Source organism: Budorcas taxicolor, chromosome 1 (assembly GCF_023091745.1).
Source record: "Budorcas taxicolor isolate Tak-1 chromosome 1, Takin1.1, whole genome shotgun sequence".
Taxonomy (NCBI): Eukaryota; Metazoa; Chordata; class Mammalia; order Artiodactyla; family Bovidae; genus Budorcas; species Budorcas taxicolor.
The window spans coordinates 3290479-3306328 of record NC_068910.1 but is presented as its reverse complement, the minus strand read 5'-3'; the positions used below and the strand labels follow the sequence as shown (position 1 = coordinate 3306328).

The following is a 15850-nucleotide window of genomic DNA, read 5'->3' as shown; positions in this document are numbered from 1 at the left end:
TTTCTCTTTGGAAGCAGAGACATCCCCGCTAACAGGAAGTGGGAGCCCCCCGGTCCATCTGCCACTACCTGTGCTGCACCAGCTCCAAAGCGCCTCTGTATTTTGGCTACATTGAGGGAAATCTCACTGCCTATACAACATGCCAAAGAGCAGGGAGCTCCTGGACGTCAGGGGAGTGGAGAGAACCTGATGACCCACTGGATTTCCCACCCCACTGGCTTCAGCCTCCAGGCTTGCAGACTCTTCCATCAGCTACCCTGGTGTCTCCCCCAAGACGCTTTCCAACTGCGCCTACACTGGTCCCATCTTCCAGCCTCCGAGCTCTGACACACCGGCACTTTCTTGTCTTCACGCCTGGAGCCGGGCACTCCAACTGGACCACCTCGGCCCCCTCTGCCTTCCTGGCCTGCATAAAGTTCTCCCTGTAGGGGCACCTCCCGTGTCATCGCGTCTCAGCATCCCCAGGGGAGAGATGAAACCCTCTTCTGAAACTTGTAGCACTTTCTCTCTCATGATATTTATCATGATTCTTCATGTCCATGTCTTAAATGCTCTGCTAAGCAGTGTCTTCCTCAAGGGCCAGGACTCGGGGCTTCATCTCCGTATCTCCAGATCCCAACCTAAGACCAGGAGTCTAAGAGATGTTACTTCCCTTCCCCTTTTTCTACCTGTGGATGACTCACTATAAGGATGCTCTGTGTACCTGCCACAGCAAAGCCAAGCAACAGCTTGGCACACGTACCACCATCACTCCCACCTCTGCCTGTGTCAGGCATCACTAATCGATCACTGAACATCACTAATCGAACACTGAGCCAGGACTCAGCCTCAGAATCATTTCCAACACACAGCTCTAGCTTATTTACAGCTTAACGGAGCAGAAAAAAATGTAGACACCAGTAACCATGGAAACCACTGGAACAGAGTTGGGAGGTGGGATAAAGCTGATCATCCCAGACAGACACCCAGTAAACATCTGATCAGTGTCTCCCAAAGGAAGTTACACACTGTCAGAATCAGGCATGTGCTTAGAGCTCACGTAGTCCTGTGCATGAGCAGCTCTCCAACTTTTGTGAGCCAGACATTTACCTGGGGTGCTTGTTAAAACTGCCTATCTCTGAACCCTACCCCAGAAGTTCCAGTTGGCAAGACTGGAAGGCATATCCAGGAATCTGTAGTTTACAGAGCACCCCGGGTGCTGATGTAGATGCTCTCAGACCAGGATCTGGACGCTACTTATCTGGTCTGTGCAAGTCTGCAGCCCTCCTCATTGTTCAAATAAATGGGGAACCGGAGACTCAGGGAGGGATGCGCAGGGCCTGAAGTCACACAGCAAGTGTCAGGGCCAGAAGCCACAGCTCTTTGCAGGATCCCATGAGATGCATGATGGCCTGCACCCCCCACCAAGAAGTGGGGGTATCACAGGCAGACCTGGGAGGGTGGAGGGGGCCCTGGCACGTGCACCCACGGGAAGGTGCCCGTGGCCAGACTTACGCCTTGCTCCATGCTGTCATTGGCACGGTCTGTGACCTTGGAGATGAGGGTCAGCGCACCTGTGGAGAGAAGCAGAGAGCACTGGACTTTCTGGGCAGGGCCAGGCTGGCTGCCACCCGCTCACCTCCTGCCCCAGAGGTCCCCCTGCAGGGCCATGCACGGGGGTAGCACCAATCCTTCCCATGGCTGGTGAGGGCACTGGCCCAACCCCAGCTTGGCTGCTACTGCCTAAGTGCCCTTGACAGCAGTGTGACCCCTCCATGCCTCAGTTTCCCTGGCTGCATGTGGAGTATATCAACATAGAGACTGCCCTGGCAAGTCGTATGCAGTGATGGCCACACAGGACAGGGAGGAAATCAGGAGTCTAGGGAGTTTGTTAGACCCGGTGCCCCCTTCTATCACCAAACTCTGGCCACGCCCCTTCTCCTCCTCTGACTGGATGTTAGTCCACGCCCCGGGGAGTCCCCACGGTTGAGGCAAAGGGGGTGTCACTCAAGAGCCCCAGAGGCCTCCTGGCCCCTGCATGCCCAGCCAGCAGGGAGGGGGCCGTGCTGTGCGCCTGGGAAATGGGGTGGAGTCCAGAGCTGGGGGATGGGCGGCCCAAAGCTCTGCTTCCTCCGTATTCACACGCAGACTTACCCTGCGTGTCGTCGTACTCCGCTGAGTCCGGGCAAAGGTTATTTAAATAGTCTGCGGATGGAACAAGAGTCAGGAGTCAATTTGCCCTGGTGAGGCCTACCCCCTGGGGTCCACAACAAGAGACCCTCAGTCTCCAGAGACAGAGGAAGACTTCCAGAAGGAAGAGGGGAACCGCCTCTCTCCTGTCAGCCCGACTGTAAGAACACACGGGCACAAAGCCTGGCCCTCAGCATCAACACCAGTGTGGCGCCCACCACCGCCAGTCACTCATTCATTCATTCACAGATGCTGACCGAGTGCCTGCTGTGTGCCTGGTGCAGTGCAAGGCCTGAAGAGGCTCACAGTCTGCTGGGGGGACACAGATGTGACCACCACTCGGCAGAGTGTGATGTGTGAGACCCCTTAACACGTTCACACCCACAACTGCTTGACACAGGCTGGTCTCACTCCAGCGACCTCTCCACGCTGCTCTCTCAGTGGGGCAGGGTTGGCATTCTTGCTACTTCTTGAATGTGACACGTTTGCTCAGACCCCAGGGCCTTTGCACTTATAATTTCTTCCACTTGGTACGCTTTTCTTTCGGATGGTCATATGGCTCGTGCCCTCACTTCATTGAGACCTCCGTTCAATGTTACCTCCTCAGACAAATCTTATCTGACGCCTGGATCTAACACAGCAGACTGTTCCCCTGAATGCCCTTAATCTGCCTTCATTTTCTTGAGAGCTCTTATCACAGACATAATGTATTTTTAATTCCTTATTTGCTTGTTTGAGTATAAGCTCATAGTATCACAGACTCAGGCTGTTTAATTCACCTCTACCTCCTCAGTTTCTAGCACAGAGTCTGGTACACAGTAGGTGCTTAATAAATCCTGGTTGAATTAGATGAACAAACCCTCCATCTCCTGGCCCGAATGTCTTTTTTTACAGCTTGATCGCTTTCTAGGGTTACACGCATATCTGTATGGGTGCAGTTCCATTTCTCCCCAGCAGAGCATCAGCTCCTGGGCCAGGGGGTCTCTGTCCACTTGGGGGGCAGCTGCTCAGGACAGAGGTCGGGGAGGGGATGACGTTCCCAGGGGACAGTTTGTAGAGAAGGAAGCAAAGAGGACCTGGGGCTGAGACCCAAGAAACACTGACATTCTTGGAGCCACGAGGAGGAGAGTGAGAAGAGTCAGAGAGGTCAGAAGGAGGAGGGGAGAGCGTGTATCACAGAAGCCCAGGAGGAAAGCGCTTCGAGAAGCAGGAAGTGGTCAGTGACAAAGCCACAGAGAGGGCCAGCAGGTCCGAGGGGAAAACATCCGCTGACTCAGGACGGCTCTGGTGATAAGAACAGATTTAGGGAAACGAGACCCACAGAAGCCAGGGAGGAAATGCAGGCCACGGGGGAGACATGAGTTGCTGTGTGTTTGGCTGGGAGAGGCTGCAGCGAGGTGCAGCAGCTGGGCACTCCAGCAAGTTTCCACGCAGCCGTGGGGGTCCAGAGCTCAGCGGGAGGAAGGGGGTGGGCTGGGTGCCTGGCACCTCCCAGGGGAGGGGGACACGACTGAGAGACCGTGCCCGCCCCGTCCAGCCACAGTCGGAGGCCGGGTCTCCCCCGCCACTCCGCGGGTGCCACCCCTCTGCTCTCCCCACCCGGCCTCGGCGCCCTGCCCTCCCAGGGGCCCACCTGTGAGGAGCGCTTCGTACTGGAACAGGCGCCGCACCACACGCAGCAGCCGGTGCTTCACGTTCTGGCCGCCTCCCTGCTGACTCTGCTGTTCCCGAGAAACCAGGACAACAAAACTCCATCAGGGACCCCTGCCCCCGGCTCTGGGTTCACGGCATCCCACGTGAGCCCAGCCATACACGTCCCAGCCGTGCCTTCTCCTGGCCGGGCCAAGCCATTTCCAAAACCAGGGTCCACTCCTCCAGGAAGTCCTCTCAGATTAGCTTTGCCCCACTCTGACAGTTTGTTCCTTTAGGCTCACACACTGCTACCTACACTCAGTAATATGTCTCTCCCAGCCCCCCTTAGCAATAGAGCAAAGTCCATGAAGCTAGTGGTTACTGGATCCTCAGCTGCTGGCCATTTGTTGCTCACTCCGATGGCTTTAGGGCCCCGGCTTGCTTTGTGCTTCTCTCCCGGGACAGGAGAACAGCTGCTAAAACCCTCCCCATGGCCAGTGCTCATGGAGTTGTCAGTGATGGCCCAAGGCGGGATGTTCTGGGTTTTCCCTTCTGCTGTGTCGTCCTCTCCTCCCCACTCCTCCAGGTCTGACCTCCCCTGATTGGCATGAAGCCCTTCCATGCCCATCCCCACCCCTGCATCCTGAGAGCGGGTTCCTGGGAGGACCAAGGGACCCACCTCAAATTCTCGGACGGCCGCTGCCAGCCGCGGGGCGTGGAGGCAGTTCTCACCGAGCAGACTCAGGTACCTGTCGAACTGCAGGATATGAGTGGCGTGGTGCTCAAACTCCTGCTCCCGGGCCAAGAAGACGTCAGCCACCTTCTGTCGGCCTTCCCTGCAGTCAAGGAGACAGGGATGGGACCCCAAGATCTCAGGCTCGTGGCCCCCGTGACGGTGAGGACCGGCACGGCATCCCGGGTGGTGGAACCTCCCGCGGTGGGCGAGGGACCAGGCACCCCCGTGTCTCAGCACCCCCGCCCGTCAGATGGAGACCACCGCTTTACATGGTGTGTGTGGGGGGAGGGGGTTGCCCGCCCCACCCCTCAGCATTCTCCTTGGCAACGGGGTAGGGGTGGGGGCCCGGGGCCGCTCACCAGTGTGCCAGCCTCTCCTCCAGCTCCTCCAGGATCCCCTGGTGAAGGTCGTGTATGGCCGGGAGCTCACTCAGGCCACGTCTCAGCTCCTCCCGCGCCACCAGGTCCTTGCCCTCATAGTCCATCTCATCCAAGACCCTCACGACCGCTCCGTGGAAATCCTGAAACCCGGAGAGGCCTGTTACTAACGCACATGCCCACAGGACTGACTGAACCCAGGCCCCCTGGCAACCGCCCTGCGGCTCTGGAGTCCTGACTCCGTGCTGACTCCAGGGACCTCCTGCCAGGGTCCTCAGACTCTGTGAACCGGGGGTGACAACACGCCCCTGGTGATCACAGGTAGTGGATGCCCAAGGAGCCCCCACAAGCTCCTGGCACGGAGCAGGTCTAAAGCTTGCTCATTCCTCCCCTTCCTTGTGGGGACTCCCCTGCCTTGGGTGTACCCTGTTCTTTTAGGGGACAGGTAAGAAGTGGGGTAATTCCTTCTCTGAAGAAATATTATACAGCTCTTGCTTTACGACTATCCATCTGTAAAGAAGTTAACGGGCTGCTCTTTCACAACAAAGTCTAAAGAAACCATAGGCACCCGCCCCCCAATGTAAAAACAGTGAAGACGGCAACTGTGTAGAAACATCCACACGTACGGCTAAGAGATCAAGAAAAAGCTGCCTTCCCACCACAACACAGCTGCATGAAAAGTGAACAAAGGAAAAAGCTGAAAGGAGGCGGGATGAAGCGTAAACAGACACAGTGTCGAGGGTATGGAATTAGGAATCGACTACTTTCCCTCTTCTTGTCTCTGTTTTCTAAAATTTCTGCGAAACGATTAGGTACTTTAAAAATTAAATTTAATGCACATTAACATTATAAAGAATGTAAGACTTCTTTCTCGCAACAAAAATACCTGATCTTCAAATACACAGGCCCTTACACGAGGCTCAGCACTTACGAGTTATAAATACACGGAATATCCTGAAGCCACCTTGAATCATGAGGCAACGAACGTCGGGTGAACCTCAGCATCAAAAGCCATGGTCCAGCCACGGAGTTGTCGTCCAGTCGCTGAGCCACGTCAGACTCTTTGCGACCCTATGGGCCGTAGCCCAGGAATCCTCTGTCCATGGGATTCTCCAGGCAAGAATACTGGAGTGGGCTCTCGTACCGTCCTCCAGGGGATCTTCCGAACCCAGGGATCATCTCTTCCATCTACCTGCACTGGCAGGCGGATTCTTTACCACTAGCGCCACCCCGGAGTTTGCTCATATTCATGCCCATTGAGTCAGTGATGCTATCTAATCGTCTCACCCTCTGTCTCCCCCTTCTCCTGTCCTCAATCCTTCCCAGCATCAGGGTCTTTCCTGATGAGTCAGCCCTTCACATCAGGTGGCCAAAGTACTGGTCCAGCCCAAATCGAGAAGGTCAAGCCACCTTGTCAGCATTCAGGAAGGACAACCACCCTGCCTTGTTCAACTGCCTCCCTGACGGGGAACTATCAGCGGGCAAGACGGTTAATTCCATCACTGAACAGCTGTCACTGTGAGAGAAGATTTTCATTACAGAGGTATCTGAAAAGGGCAAGTGCCCAAGAGGTAGGGAGGTGGGATGGGGCCAAGGGAGCAGAGGAGAGGGAAAGAAAGGGAAATGAGAAGGCAGAGGAAGGGGCATGGATGGAGGGAGAGAGACAGATCACAGGAGCGGGGCAGAGACCCAGGGAGAATCTCTGGCCGCCCCAGAACATCGGCAAGGAGGCCACCATGCTCCAGGCGGGACGGCAGGTATGAGGTTGCAGAGGTTTCCACTTCAACACCGCACCCTGTGCCACACTGACCTCCTGGACGCCACCACCTTCTCTGCCGGGAATGGCAAGGGGCCACCGGGAGGGCGGTCACCCTGCTGGCAGTCCGAAGGAGTGGGGATGAGCTTGGTCCCCATCTCTCAAGTCAGAAACTCTGAGTCCTCTAGGCAGAGAGAGCATGTGTGTCCTTAAGCGGAGGCCACAAGCTTGAGCCATAATTAGAAACCGAATTCCATTGTACCTGAGCAGCCAGAGCCTTTCCTGAGAGCCAGTCCCGGGGGGGGGGGGGGGGCGGCGGCGGGGGGATGAGGGCGGGGAGGAAGCATGAGTGACAGGGAGAGGCCTGGGTGGGGTCGGCAGCCAGAGGGCAGAGGTTCTGAATTCTTAGTTCTGCCCAGAGCCGGCTCTGGGACACCGGGTCATTCTGAACCTGGAGGGGAGGTCTCTCTGCTGACCTGGCGAGGGAGGACCCACCCATCCTTTCCTTTCGGGTCTCTGATTTTTTTAGGAGCCAGCCTCCAGCCCCACAAGGACTTCTAAGCCCTGTTTAGTTGCTCAGTCATGTCTCTTTGCGACTCCGTGGACTGCAGCATGCCAGGCTTCCCTGTCCTTCACCATCCAGAGTTTGCTCAAACTCATGTTCACTGAGTCAGTGATGCCGTCCAACCATCTCATCTTCTGTTGCCCCCTTCTCCTCCTGCCCTCAGTCCTTCCCAGCATCAATGTCTTTTCCAGTGAGTCAGCTCTTCGCATCAGGGGCCCAAAGGATTGGAGCTTCAGCATCAGTCCTTCCAATGAGCATTCAGGGCTGATTTCCTTTAGGATGGACTGGTTTGATGTCCTGGCTGTCCAAGGGACTTCTCAGCCCTGGCATCCCAGAGAGAGAAAACACGCTGACCCGGCCGATCGCCCCTCCTGCCTGGCAGCTGGTTGACAGCGGACTTTAACACACTCCCTCCTCGGCTCTGGGCAGGTTCCAGCTCAGCTACCCCAGAAGTGATCACAGGCAAACTGCCAAGCTATCCGAGCCTCAGTTTCCGCACCTGTAAAATGGGGATGACTGTGCCACCAAGTAAACACAACGTGAGGCGCCTGAGAGGCTCGTCCTGATGTGTAAAACTGCTTTGGAAACTGTCAAGCGCTATGCCCACAGCAGCAACGCTCCTGCTTTATTTTTTAAAGTAACTTTATGTATTTTTGGCCGTACTGGGTCTTCGTGGCCGCTTGAGGGCTTTCTCTAGTTGCGGGGAGTGGGGGCTGCTCTCTAGATGTGGCGCGCCGGCTTCTCCCTGCAGTGGCTTCTCTTGTTGCAGAGCACGGGCTGTTACTCTGCAGCAAACGGGATGTTCCCGGACCAGGGACCGAACTGCACCACCAGGGAAGCCCTGGTTCTGCTTGAGGTAAGACATCCTCAGAACAGGGCCACGTCTGAACGTTCCCTCCCATCTTCTGAGGTCCAGCAGAGTGTGCGTTATCAACAGAGGAGCTTTACGACGCCTGTGCATAGATGGATGGCAGGGCCCCCATTTAACAGAAGAGGGGAGTGAGTTATGGGGGAGCCAAGACCTGAATCGGGTCAGCCCGACACGCAGACAGAATACACAGAAGCGGGGTGAGGGAGGGGGAAGGACAAGCAAAGACAAGGCTGACGGCTGCGCTTGCATCACACTCCAGGGAGCTGAAATATTAATGGCTTTGCAAGCTGGCTTCTCATCTGTAATTAATTCTCACTCAATTGGCTCAGTCCCAACGGGCAGGACGGCCACCATCAACATGACTCATTCCATAAACTGGGGCACAATGGGAACTGTTCAGACATCGGTTCGCAAACTCACTGAAGTGCGGAGAACCCGCCTTGTCCACGGCTCCCTGGACGGTTTCTGCCGTCACTGCGCCTGGGGGCCCAGCAACCACCACAGACGGAGGGAAGGCGTACTGGGTCTGTGGTCCCCATCTCTTTTTCATTCAACAAGTATCCTGAGCACCTGCTCTGCTCCGAGCCGTCAGGGAAGAAGGGTGGGAGCAGGAGAGATGCTGTCCTGCCCCCAAAGAGCGTGCAGTCTCGGGGAAAGGCAGAGAGCAACGTGATGATGTCAACACATGGTGTAAGTGTCCACTGGAAAAGCACCAGGGCCCGTGCAGCCCGGGGAAGGAGACCCGCCTTAGCTCCAGGGAGGCCACGCCCTGGAGACAAGAGGGGGAGTGGTCTGCGCTGGGGGCAGCAGGTGCAAAGGTCCTGAGGTGGGGGGGAGCTGAGCTGGATGTGGTTTGAGTGTGTGGGTGTGGCTAAGTGAGTGCTTGTGTGTGTGGGCTCAGGATGGGAAGATGAGGATGCTGAGGGGTCAGATGGGACCCTTCCCACAGGCGCCCTGCAGGCTTCTGAAGGGACTTGGGTTTCATCCTGGGGTGATGGGGAATCCTGAAGGGTGCTAAGCAGGGGAGCAAAATGACCTGATACCTCTCTTTAAAAGTTCACTTTGCTGGGAGAACATACTGGAGGCAGCCAGTCCGTTGTTCTGTGTTCGGTTCTAACTGTTGCCTGTTGACCTGCATACAGGTTTCTCAGGAGGCAGGTAAGGCCCGGTATTCCCCTCTCTTTAAGAATTTTTCAGTTTGTTGTGATCCACACAGTCAAACGCTTTGATGTAGTCAGTGAAGCAGAAGTAGATATTTTTCTGGTATTCTCTTGTTTTCCCCATGGTCCAATGACTGCTGATGATTTGATCTCTGGTTCCTCGCCTTTTCTAAATCCAGTCTGTGCATCTGAAACGTCTTCGTTCACATGCTGCTGAAGGCTAGTTTGAAGGATTTTGAGCATAATCTTTCTAGCACGTGAAATGAGCACAGCTGCACGATAGTTTGACCATTCTTTGGCATGGCCCTTCTTTGGGATCGGAATGAAAACTGACCTTTTCCAGTCCTCTGGCCACTGCTGAGTTTTCCAAATTTGGTGACATACTGAGTGCAGCGCTTTAACGGCATCATCTTTTAGGATTTGAAATGGCTCAGCTGGAGTCCCATCACCTCCACCAGCACTGTTCATAGTGACGCTTCCTAAGGCCCACTTGACTTCGAATTCCAGGATGTCTGGCTCTAGGTGACTGATCACGCCATCGTGGTTATCTGGGTCATTAAGACCTTTTGTACAGCTCTGTGTATTCCTGCCCCCTCTTCTTAATCTCTTCTCCTTCTGTTAGGTCCTTACTGTTTCTATCCTTTATCGTGCCCATCTTCACATGAAATGTTCCCTTCATCTCCAATTTGCTTGAAGAGATCTCTAGTTCCACTATATATTACAACTATCTTTCAAAGTAGATAAATTAATATCTTTAGTTGGAGTTTCAATATCAAGCTCTCAAAACTTAACAGAATGAACAGACAGAAAAGCATACCACTTAATACTGTTAACAGAGCAGCACACTCCGATTTGACAGAGGCTCATCAGCCTCTATCGAGATCCAAGCTGCCTTCTGTTTTTTTATTTTTTACAGAAATTGACAAGCTGATCCTAAAGTTCATGTGAAGACGTAACAGATCCGCAACAGTCCAAACAATCTTCAAAAGGCACAAAGCTGGAGGAATCACGCTTCCTGATCTCAAAACTTACTCTGGGGCTACAAGAACCGAGATCGTGTGGCAATGACATAAGGATATTTAGGTTAATGGAATGGAACTGAGAATCCAGAAATAAACCCTCACACATTTACAGTCAATTGATTTTTGACAAGGGTGCCAAGAAAATTCAATGGTAAAATAATCTTTTCAACAAATGGTGCTGAGATATTTGAATATCCATATGCAAAAGAATGAATATGGACTCCTTCTTTAGCTTATACCCAAACGTTAACTCAAAATGAAAGACTAAAAGCAAGAGCTAATACTATAAAACTCTTTTAAAAAATGAGAGTAAATCTTCGTGGTTTGGGGTTAGGCAAAGCTTTCTTTGCAGAAGACCTCGGTTTGATCCTTAGGTTGGGAAGATCCCCTGGAGAAGGGAAAGGTTACCCACTCCAGTATTCTGGCCTGGGGAATTCCATGGACTATACAGTCAGACTACATAGATGGCACAACTGAGCAACTTTCACTTTCAAAGCTTTCTTAGATACAACACCAGAAGCCCAAGCAATGAAAGAAAAAATAAATTAAGAGTTTATCAAAATTTAAAACTTCTGTGCTTCAAAGAATACTATCAAGGATACGGAATGGGAAGATACATTTGCAAATCATGTATCTGATTAGGGGCTTGTATACAGAATTATAGTAAAAAAAAAAACAACCCATTAAAAAATAGGCAAAGGATCTGAAAAGATATCTTTCCAAAAAATATATACAAATGGCCAAAAAAAAAAAAACGTGGAAGGATGCCTAACATCATTAGTCATTAGGGAAATGCAAAATCAAAGCCACAACTGATACCACTTCACACCCACCAGGATGGTTATAATTAAAAGACGTAACAACAAGCACTGCAAGGAACTGGAGAGGCTGGAACGATCATACTACAGCGGTGGAAAGGGGCTAGTGGTAAAGAACCCACCCGCCAATGCAGGAGATGCAAGAGATGTGGGTTCGATACCGTATCTGAAAATGGACTTGCGTCCAGAATATTTAAATAACTCCCACAAATCAATGAGAAAAGGACAGACAACCCAATGAAAGAACAGGCCAAGGATGTTTTTCAAAAGAGGATTTCCAAAAGGCTAGTAAACAGGGGAAAGATACTCAATTTCATTAATCATCAGTTGAAACCACATGAGAAACCACAGCGGCCGTGAGTAAAAAGCACTGACAGTGTGGGAAAGCTGGCCAGCACGCGTGGGAAGTGCTAGACCCACCCGCTGGGAGTCGGGCTGTATGTCGCTTCAACCACGTCATAAATCTACTTGGCAGCTCCTAATGAAGTTAAATCTACGCTCACCCTACTGTCTTCCCAGGTGGCACAGTGGCAAAGAATCCACTTGCCAATGCAGGGGACGCAAGACACCCGGGTTCAATCCTGGGGTCGGGAAGAGCCCCTGGAGAGGGAAGTGGCAGCCCACTCCAGTGTTCCTGCCTGGAGAATCCCATGGACAGAGGAGCCTGGCGGGCTACCGTCCACGGGGTCGCACAGAGTGAGACATGACTGAGCGGCCAGCCCCTGGTCTCAGGTGCGGCACGTGGGATCTTCAGCGCATCGTGTGTGCCTTCTCTAGCTGTGGCGGGCGGGCTCCAGAGATCTGGGGTCGCGGCCTGAAGAGAGCCACCCTGACCTCAGAACGTCTCTGAAGGCTCCTCTTTCAGCCTGAAAATGAATGCATATTTTACGCTCTTCTCCAAAATGTGCTGTGCTTAGTCGCTCAGTTGTGTCCAACTCTTTGTGATCCCGAGGACTGTAGCCCGCCAGGCTCCTCTGTCCATGGGATTCTCCAGGCAAGAATACTGGAGTGGGGTGCCATTCCCTTCTCCAGGGAATCTTCCTGAGCTAGGGATCGAACCCAGGACTCCTGAATTGCAGATAGATTCTTTACCATCTGAGCCACCAGGGAAGCACCCAAATATATCCATGTCCAGTTTATTTAAAATTACGTATCTAGAGCAAAGCAGAGGCTCTTAATAAATGTGCCGCGTTTCTCTGGGGACGTCAACTACTCCGCAGGCCACCTACTGTCTACCTGGAGCGGACTCACGTGTGTCCCAGCCTGGGAGGTAATGACTATACGGAATTTTGCACTGTCAGGCTACCTCCCCTTGTCTTCAGGTTTCTATCATCGTCCCTCCAATCACGCAGGGAGCAGACCGTCTCACTCGCGTTTCTTTCACTCGTGCATTGACCCGGCTTTGTTCACAAACTGTGCTCAATGGGTGTCTGCTCCTTTCCCACGAGGTTCTCAGTTCCAGGGGCAGCCTTGCAACTCCCAGTGATCAGGCTGCACTCCGGACCAGAGAATCACAAACCTCTGAGGGTGGGACCTGAGCATCCGTGTTTTTTAGCTCCTGGGTACCCAGGCACGGGCAGCCTGCGCTCAGGGAACTTACAGGATCACCCATCTGTGGGTCTCAAATGTCAGTGTCAACACAGGTATTGCCTGCAGGGTCCTGAGGACACAGATGTCCAGGCCCCAGCCCCCAAGTCTCTGACCTAGAAGACCTGGGGTGGGATCTAAGGATAGTCCTCTCCCTCAAGCTCCTGGGAGACGCTAACGCTGCCGGTTCAGGGACTGCACCTTGGGAGCTGCTGATGGAGACGAGTCTTTCTCACATTGTCCTCCGCGGAGACCCAGGGGGAAGGCAGGCAGAGGCAGAGGCGACTGTGGCCTCCCCCTGTCCCTGAACAAGTGTCTCTGTTTCACCCACTCTTCATCTGGGCATCCCGAGTGGCATGCCCTGTGAGAACAAGCTTCCTTGGCTAAAGACACCTGAGTCCCACCAGCCATCCCAGGGTGCGGCCCCAAGACAGAAGAGACTTTCCAAGGTCGCACAGCAATTTTTTTCCCTGTGTTGCATGAAAATATAAAAGGAAGAGTCAATGGCTACAGTGGGAACCTCCTCTCCTAACATGCCCCGACAGCTACTGCCTTCACACCTCCCAGCACAGGGAGCCCGTCACCCCCTCACCCCATCAGGTCAGGGGGAAAGAAAGCACGTCTTCTCACACTTGACAAAAATCTGCTTCTCCCAAAGATCCATGCCCTCTCTGCCCTGGAAGAGCCCAGCAAAGACTTAGAAACCTAACCCCCACCGTATCCCTCCAAGCTGATTAAAAGCTATTTCTGAATGGGCAGCGGCTGCAAAGATAAGTAACAGGCAGTTACTCTCCCTGTCCCTGAGAAACACAGAATTTTCTTGGTTCCACACCCACTTTCCCAGGATGAAGCCATTCGGGGGCTTAGTCTGGGTTATACTTGGGGTCCCCCAGTGCCACTCCCTGCCACCAAACCCACTCCTTCCCTGCACCTGCCTTGCTCGAGTCCTGAGGGCTTGGAGATTCCTATATTTCCCTTTTGAAACACGAAGCATCATGGCATTCAGACTCTGCCTAAAGACCAGCCCTCCAGACACTTCCTGTACAGCCCACATTCCCAAGCCCTCCCCTCTGTGAACTTGTTTCTGCTGCTTCTACCTGCTGAAAAGCCTGTCTCTACTTCCTATCCATCCACGTCCATCTCAACGTCTCCTCTTCCAGGAAGCCTCCCTGGACTTCATTCCTCCCGCTCACATGACTTCCTCCCTCCTCAGGCTCCTTGCCACCTCACTGCAATGTCCCACATCTATCTGTGTATGGATGCGAGAGTTGGGGGCTTCCCAGGTGGCGCTGGTGGTAAAGAATCCGCCTGCCAACGCAGGAGATGTAAGAGATGAGGGTTCGATTCCTGGGTTGGGAAGATCCCCTACTGGAGAAAGAAATGGCAACCCACTCCAGTATTCTTGCCTGGAGAATTCCATGGACAGGGGAGCCTGGTGGGCTGCGGTCCATAGGGTTGCAAAGAGTCGGACACGAAGTGACTTAGCGCACACGCACACAAGAATTGGACCATAAGGAAAGCTGAGCGCCGAAGAATTGATGCTTTTGAGCTGTGGTGTTGGAGAAGACTCTTGAGAGCCCCTTGGACTGCAAGGAGATCCAACCAGTCCATCCTAAAGGAGATCAACCCTGAATACTCATTGGAAGGACTGATGCTGAAGCTGAAGCTCCAATACTTTGGCCACCGGATGTGAAGAGCTGACTCACTGGAAAAAACCTTGATGCTAGGAAAGACTGAAAATAGGAGGAGAAGGGGGCGACAGAGGATGAGATGGCTGGATGGCATCACTGACTCGATGGACATGAGTTTGAGCAAGCTCTGGGACATAGTGAAGGACAGGGGAGCCTGGGGTGCTGCAGTCCATGGGGTCGCAAAGAGTTGGACGCGACTGAGCGACTGAACCACAGCCAGCGTCTCAGGCTCTGCAGTCAACCAGGCCTGGCTCCGCTTCTCACTTTGGGTTAGCCACCTTCTCTGGGACTCAGTTTTGGACCCAACCAACCACCTGAGAAATAGTTACTGAGCACAAACTGTGCAACTGAACGAGCTAACGTAGGTAAACCGCCAAGCACACGCCGGAGGGGCTCAGCAAAGGCCCCTATGGCTGGGTGGAGAAAGGTGGGGCTAGCGGGCTCAAACTTACGGCCCGCCAGTTTAGGTAAATAAAGTCTTAAATTCACCACTAAGTCCCTCTAGATCCTGTGTTTGTCCCAGTCATTCATGTCAGCACCAAGGCCGCCGCCAAATGAAACTCCTACGTGCTGATAAGACAGAGGGCTTCTGAGTGCCCGCCTTCTCTGGGCAGTGTGGGGAGTCAGGCTGGGTCCACGGTGCTCCTGATGCTCCTGGCACCCTTCCCCGTGGTCACCACCAAGAAGGGCGGGGGTAGTCGCCGTCAGGGAGGGCTCAGGGAGGACCCGTGAGCCTCTCCCTGCCCTTCTGCACTGTGTCTGCTTAATCCCCCTCCCCAAGTCCTTTCGCTCCTTCCTAAGACCCTGCCATTCCTCAGGCCCCCGCCGCAGGCACCTCTTTCTGCCCAGGGTCTCTGAGAGCCCTCTCCTGGAGTGTCAGCTAACCACCCTCCACTTAACACTTCGCATGCACGTCCTTTCCCCAAGCCCCCACCTTCCACCCCCGCAACTTAACCCACCATCTGTCCTCAAGCTTAGCCTGGTCTGCTCCAGCGCTTGCTGCCTTAACGAGGCACCAAGTCAGCTTGCCCTCCCCTTCCCACACTTGACAGCCCACGGTCACCAGGCTCACAGTCCTCAAATAGGCCCGCAGCGCTGCAGGCCACCAGCACTCCTGCGGGGGTCACCCAACAGCCTCCCACGGACCTTCAGTGGATCGAACCCAAACCCCCAGCCTGCCTCGCGGGGCTCACCCAGACCCCCAGGTGCAAAACGCACAGACATGACTGCGTCTACAGCATCTGAAGGACAGCAGGGAGAAAGCGGTCAGAGGAGGCGGTGCAGACATGGGTGAGGATCAGGTCAAGGAGGGCCTCCCGGGGGAGGGGCCTCTCCCGGGGTCTCAGACAGTGACAGCTTCCAGAGTCACCTCTCCCAGTCGTGTGCTGGCTTCTGCACAGGCCGACAACGTCTTAGCCCAAAGGAGAGATCGAGGGTGGGAATGCTCTGCGTCTGCCAGGAGAGGG

The 15850-nt window shown here is 53.9% G+C and overlaps 1 protein-coding gene across 4 annotated transcripts in view; it reads right to left on the bottom strand.

Annotated features, from left to right (window-relative positions):
- The window catches only part of FGD5 (FYVE, RhoGEF and PH domain containing 5), a 118502-nt gene that overhangs the window by 26560 nt on the left and 76092 nt on the right, over positions 1 to 15850 (bottom strand). For 3 of the 4 annotated variants that reach the window (XM_052647345.1, XM_052647421.1, XM_052647429.1), the window contains exons 6-10: positions 4897 to 5057; positions 4481 to 4637; positions 3803 to 3890; positions 2134 to 2184; positions 1495 to 1553 (exon numbers count right to left, since the gene is read on the bottom strand). In XM_052647345.1, coding sequence (XP_052503305.1) covers positions 1495 to 1553; positions 2134 to 2184; positions 3803 to 3890; positions 4481 to 4637; positions 4897 to 5057 — 516 coding nt within the window. The remainder of the gene's footprint in view (positions 1 to 1494; positions 1554 to 2133; positions 2185 to 3802; positions 3891 to 4480; positions 4638 to 4896; positions 5058 to 15850) is intronic. The other variant, XM_052647392.1, reaches the window with a different exon arrangement.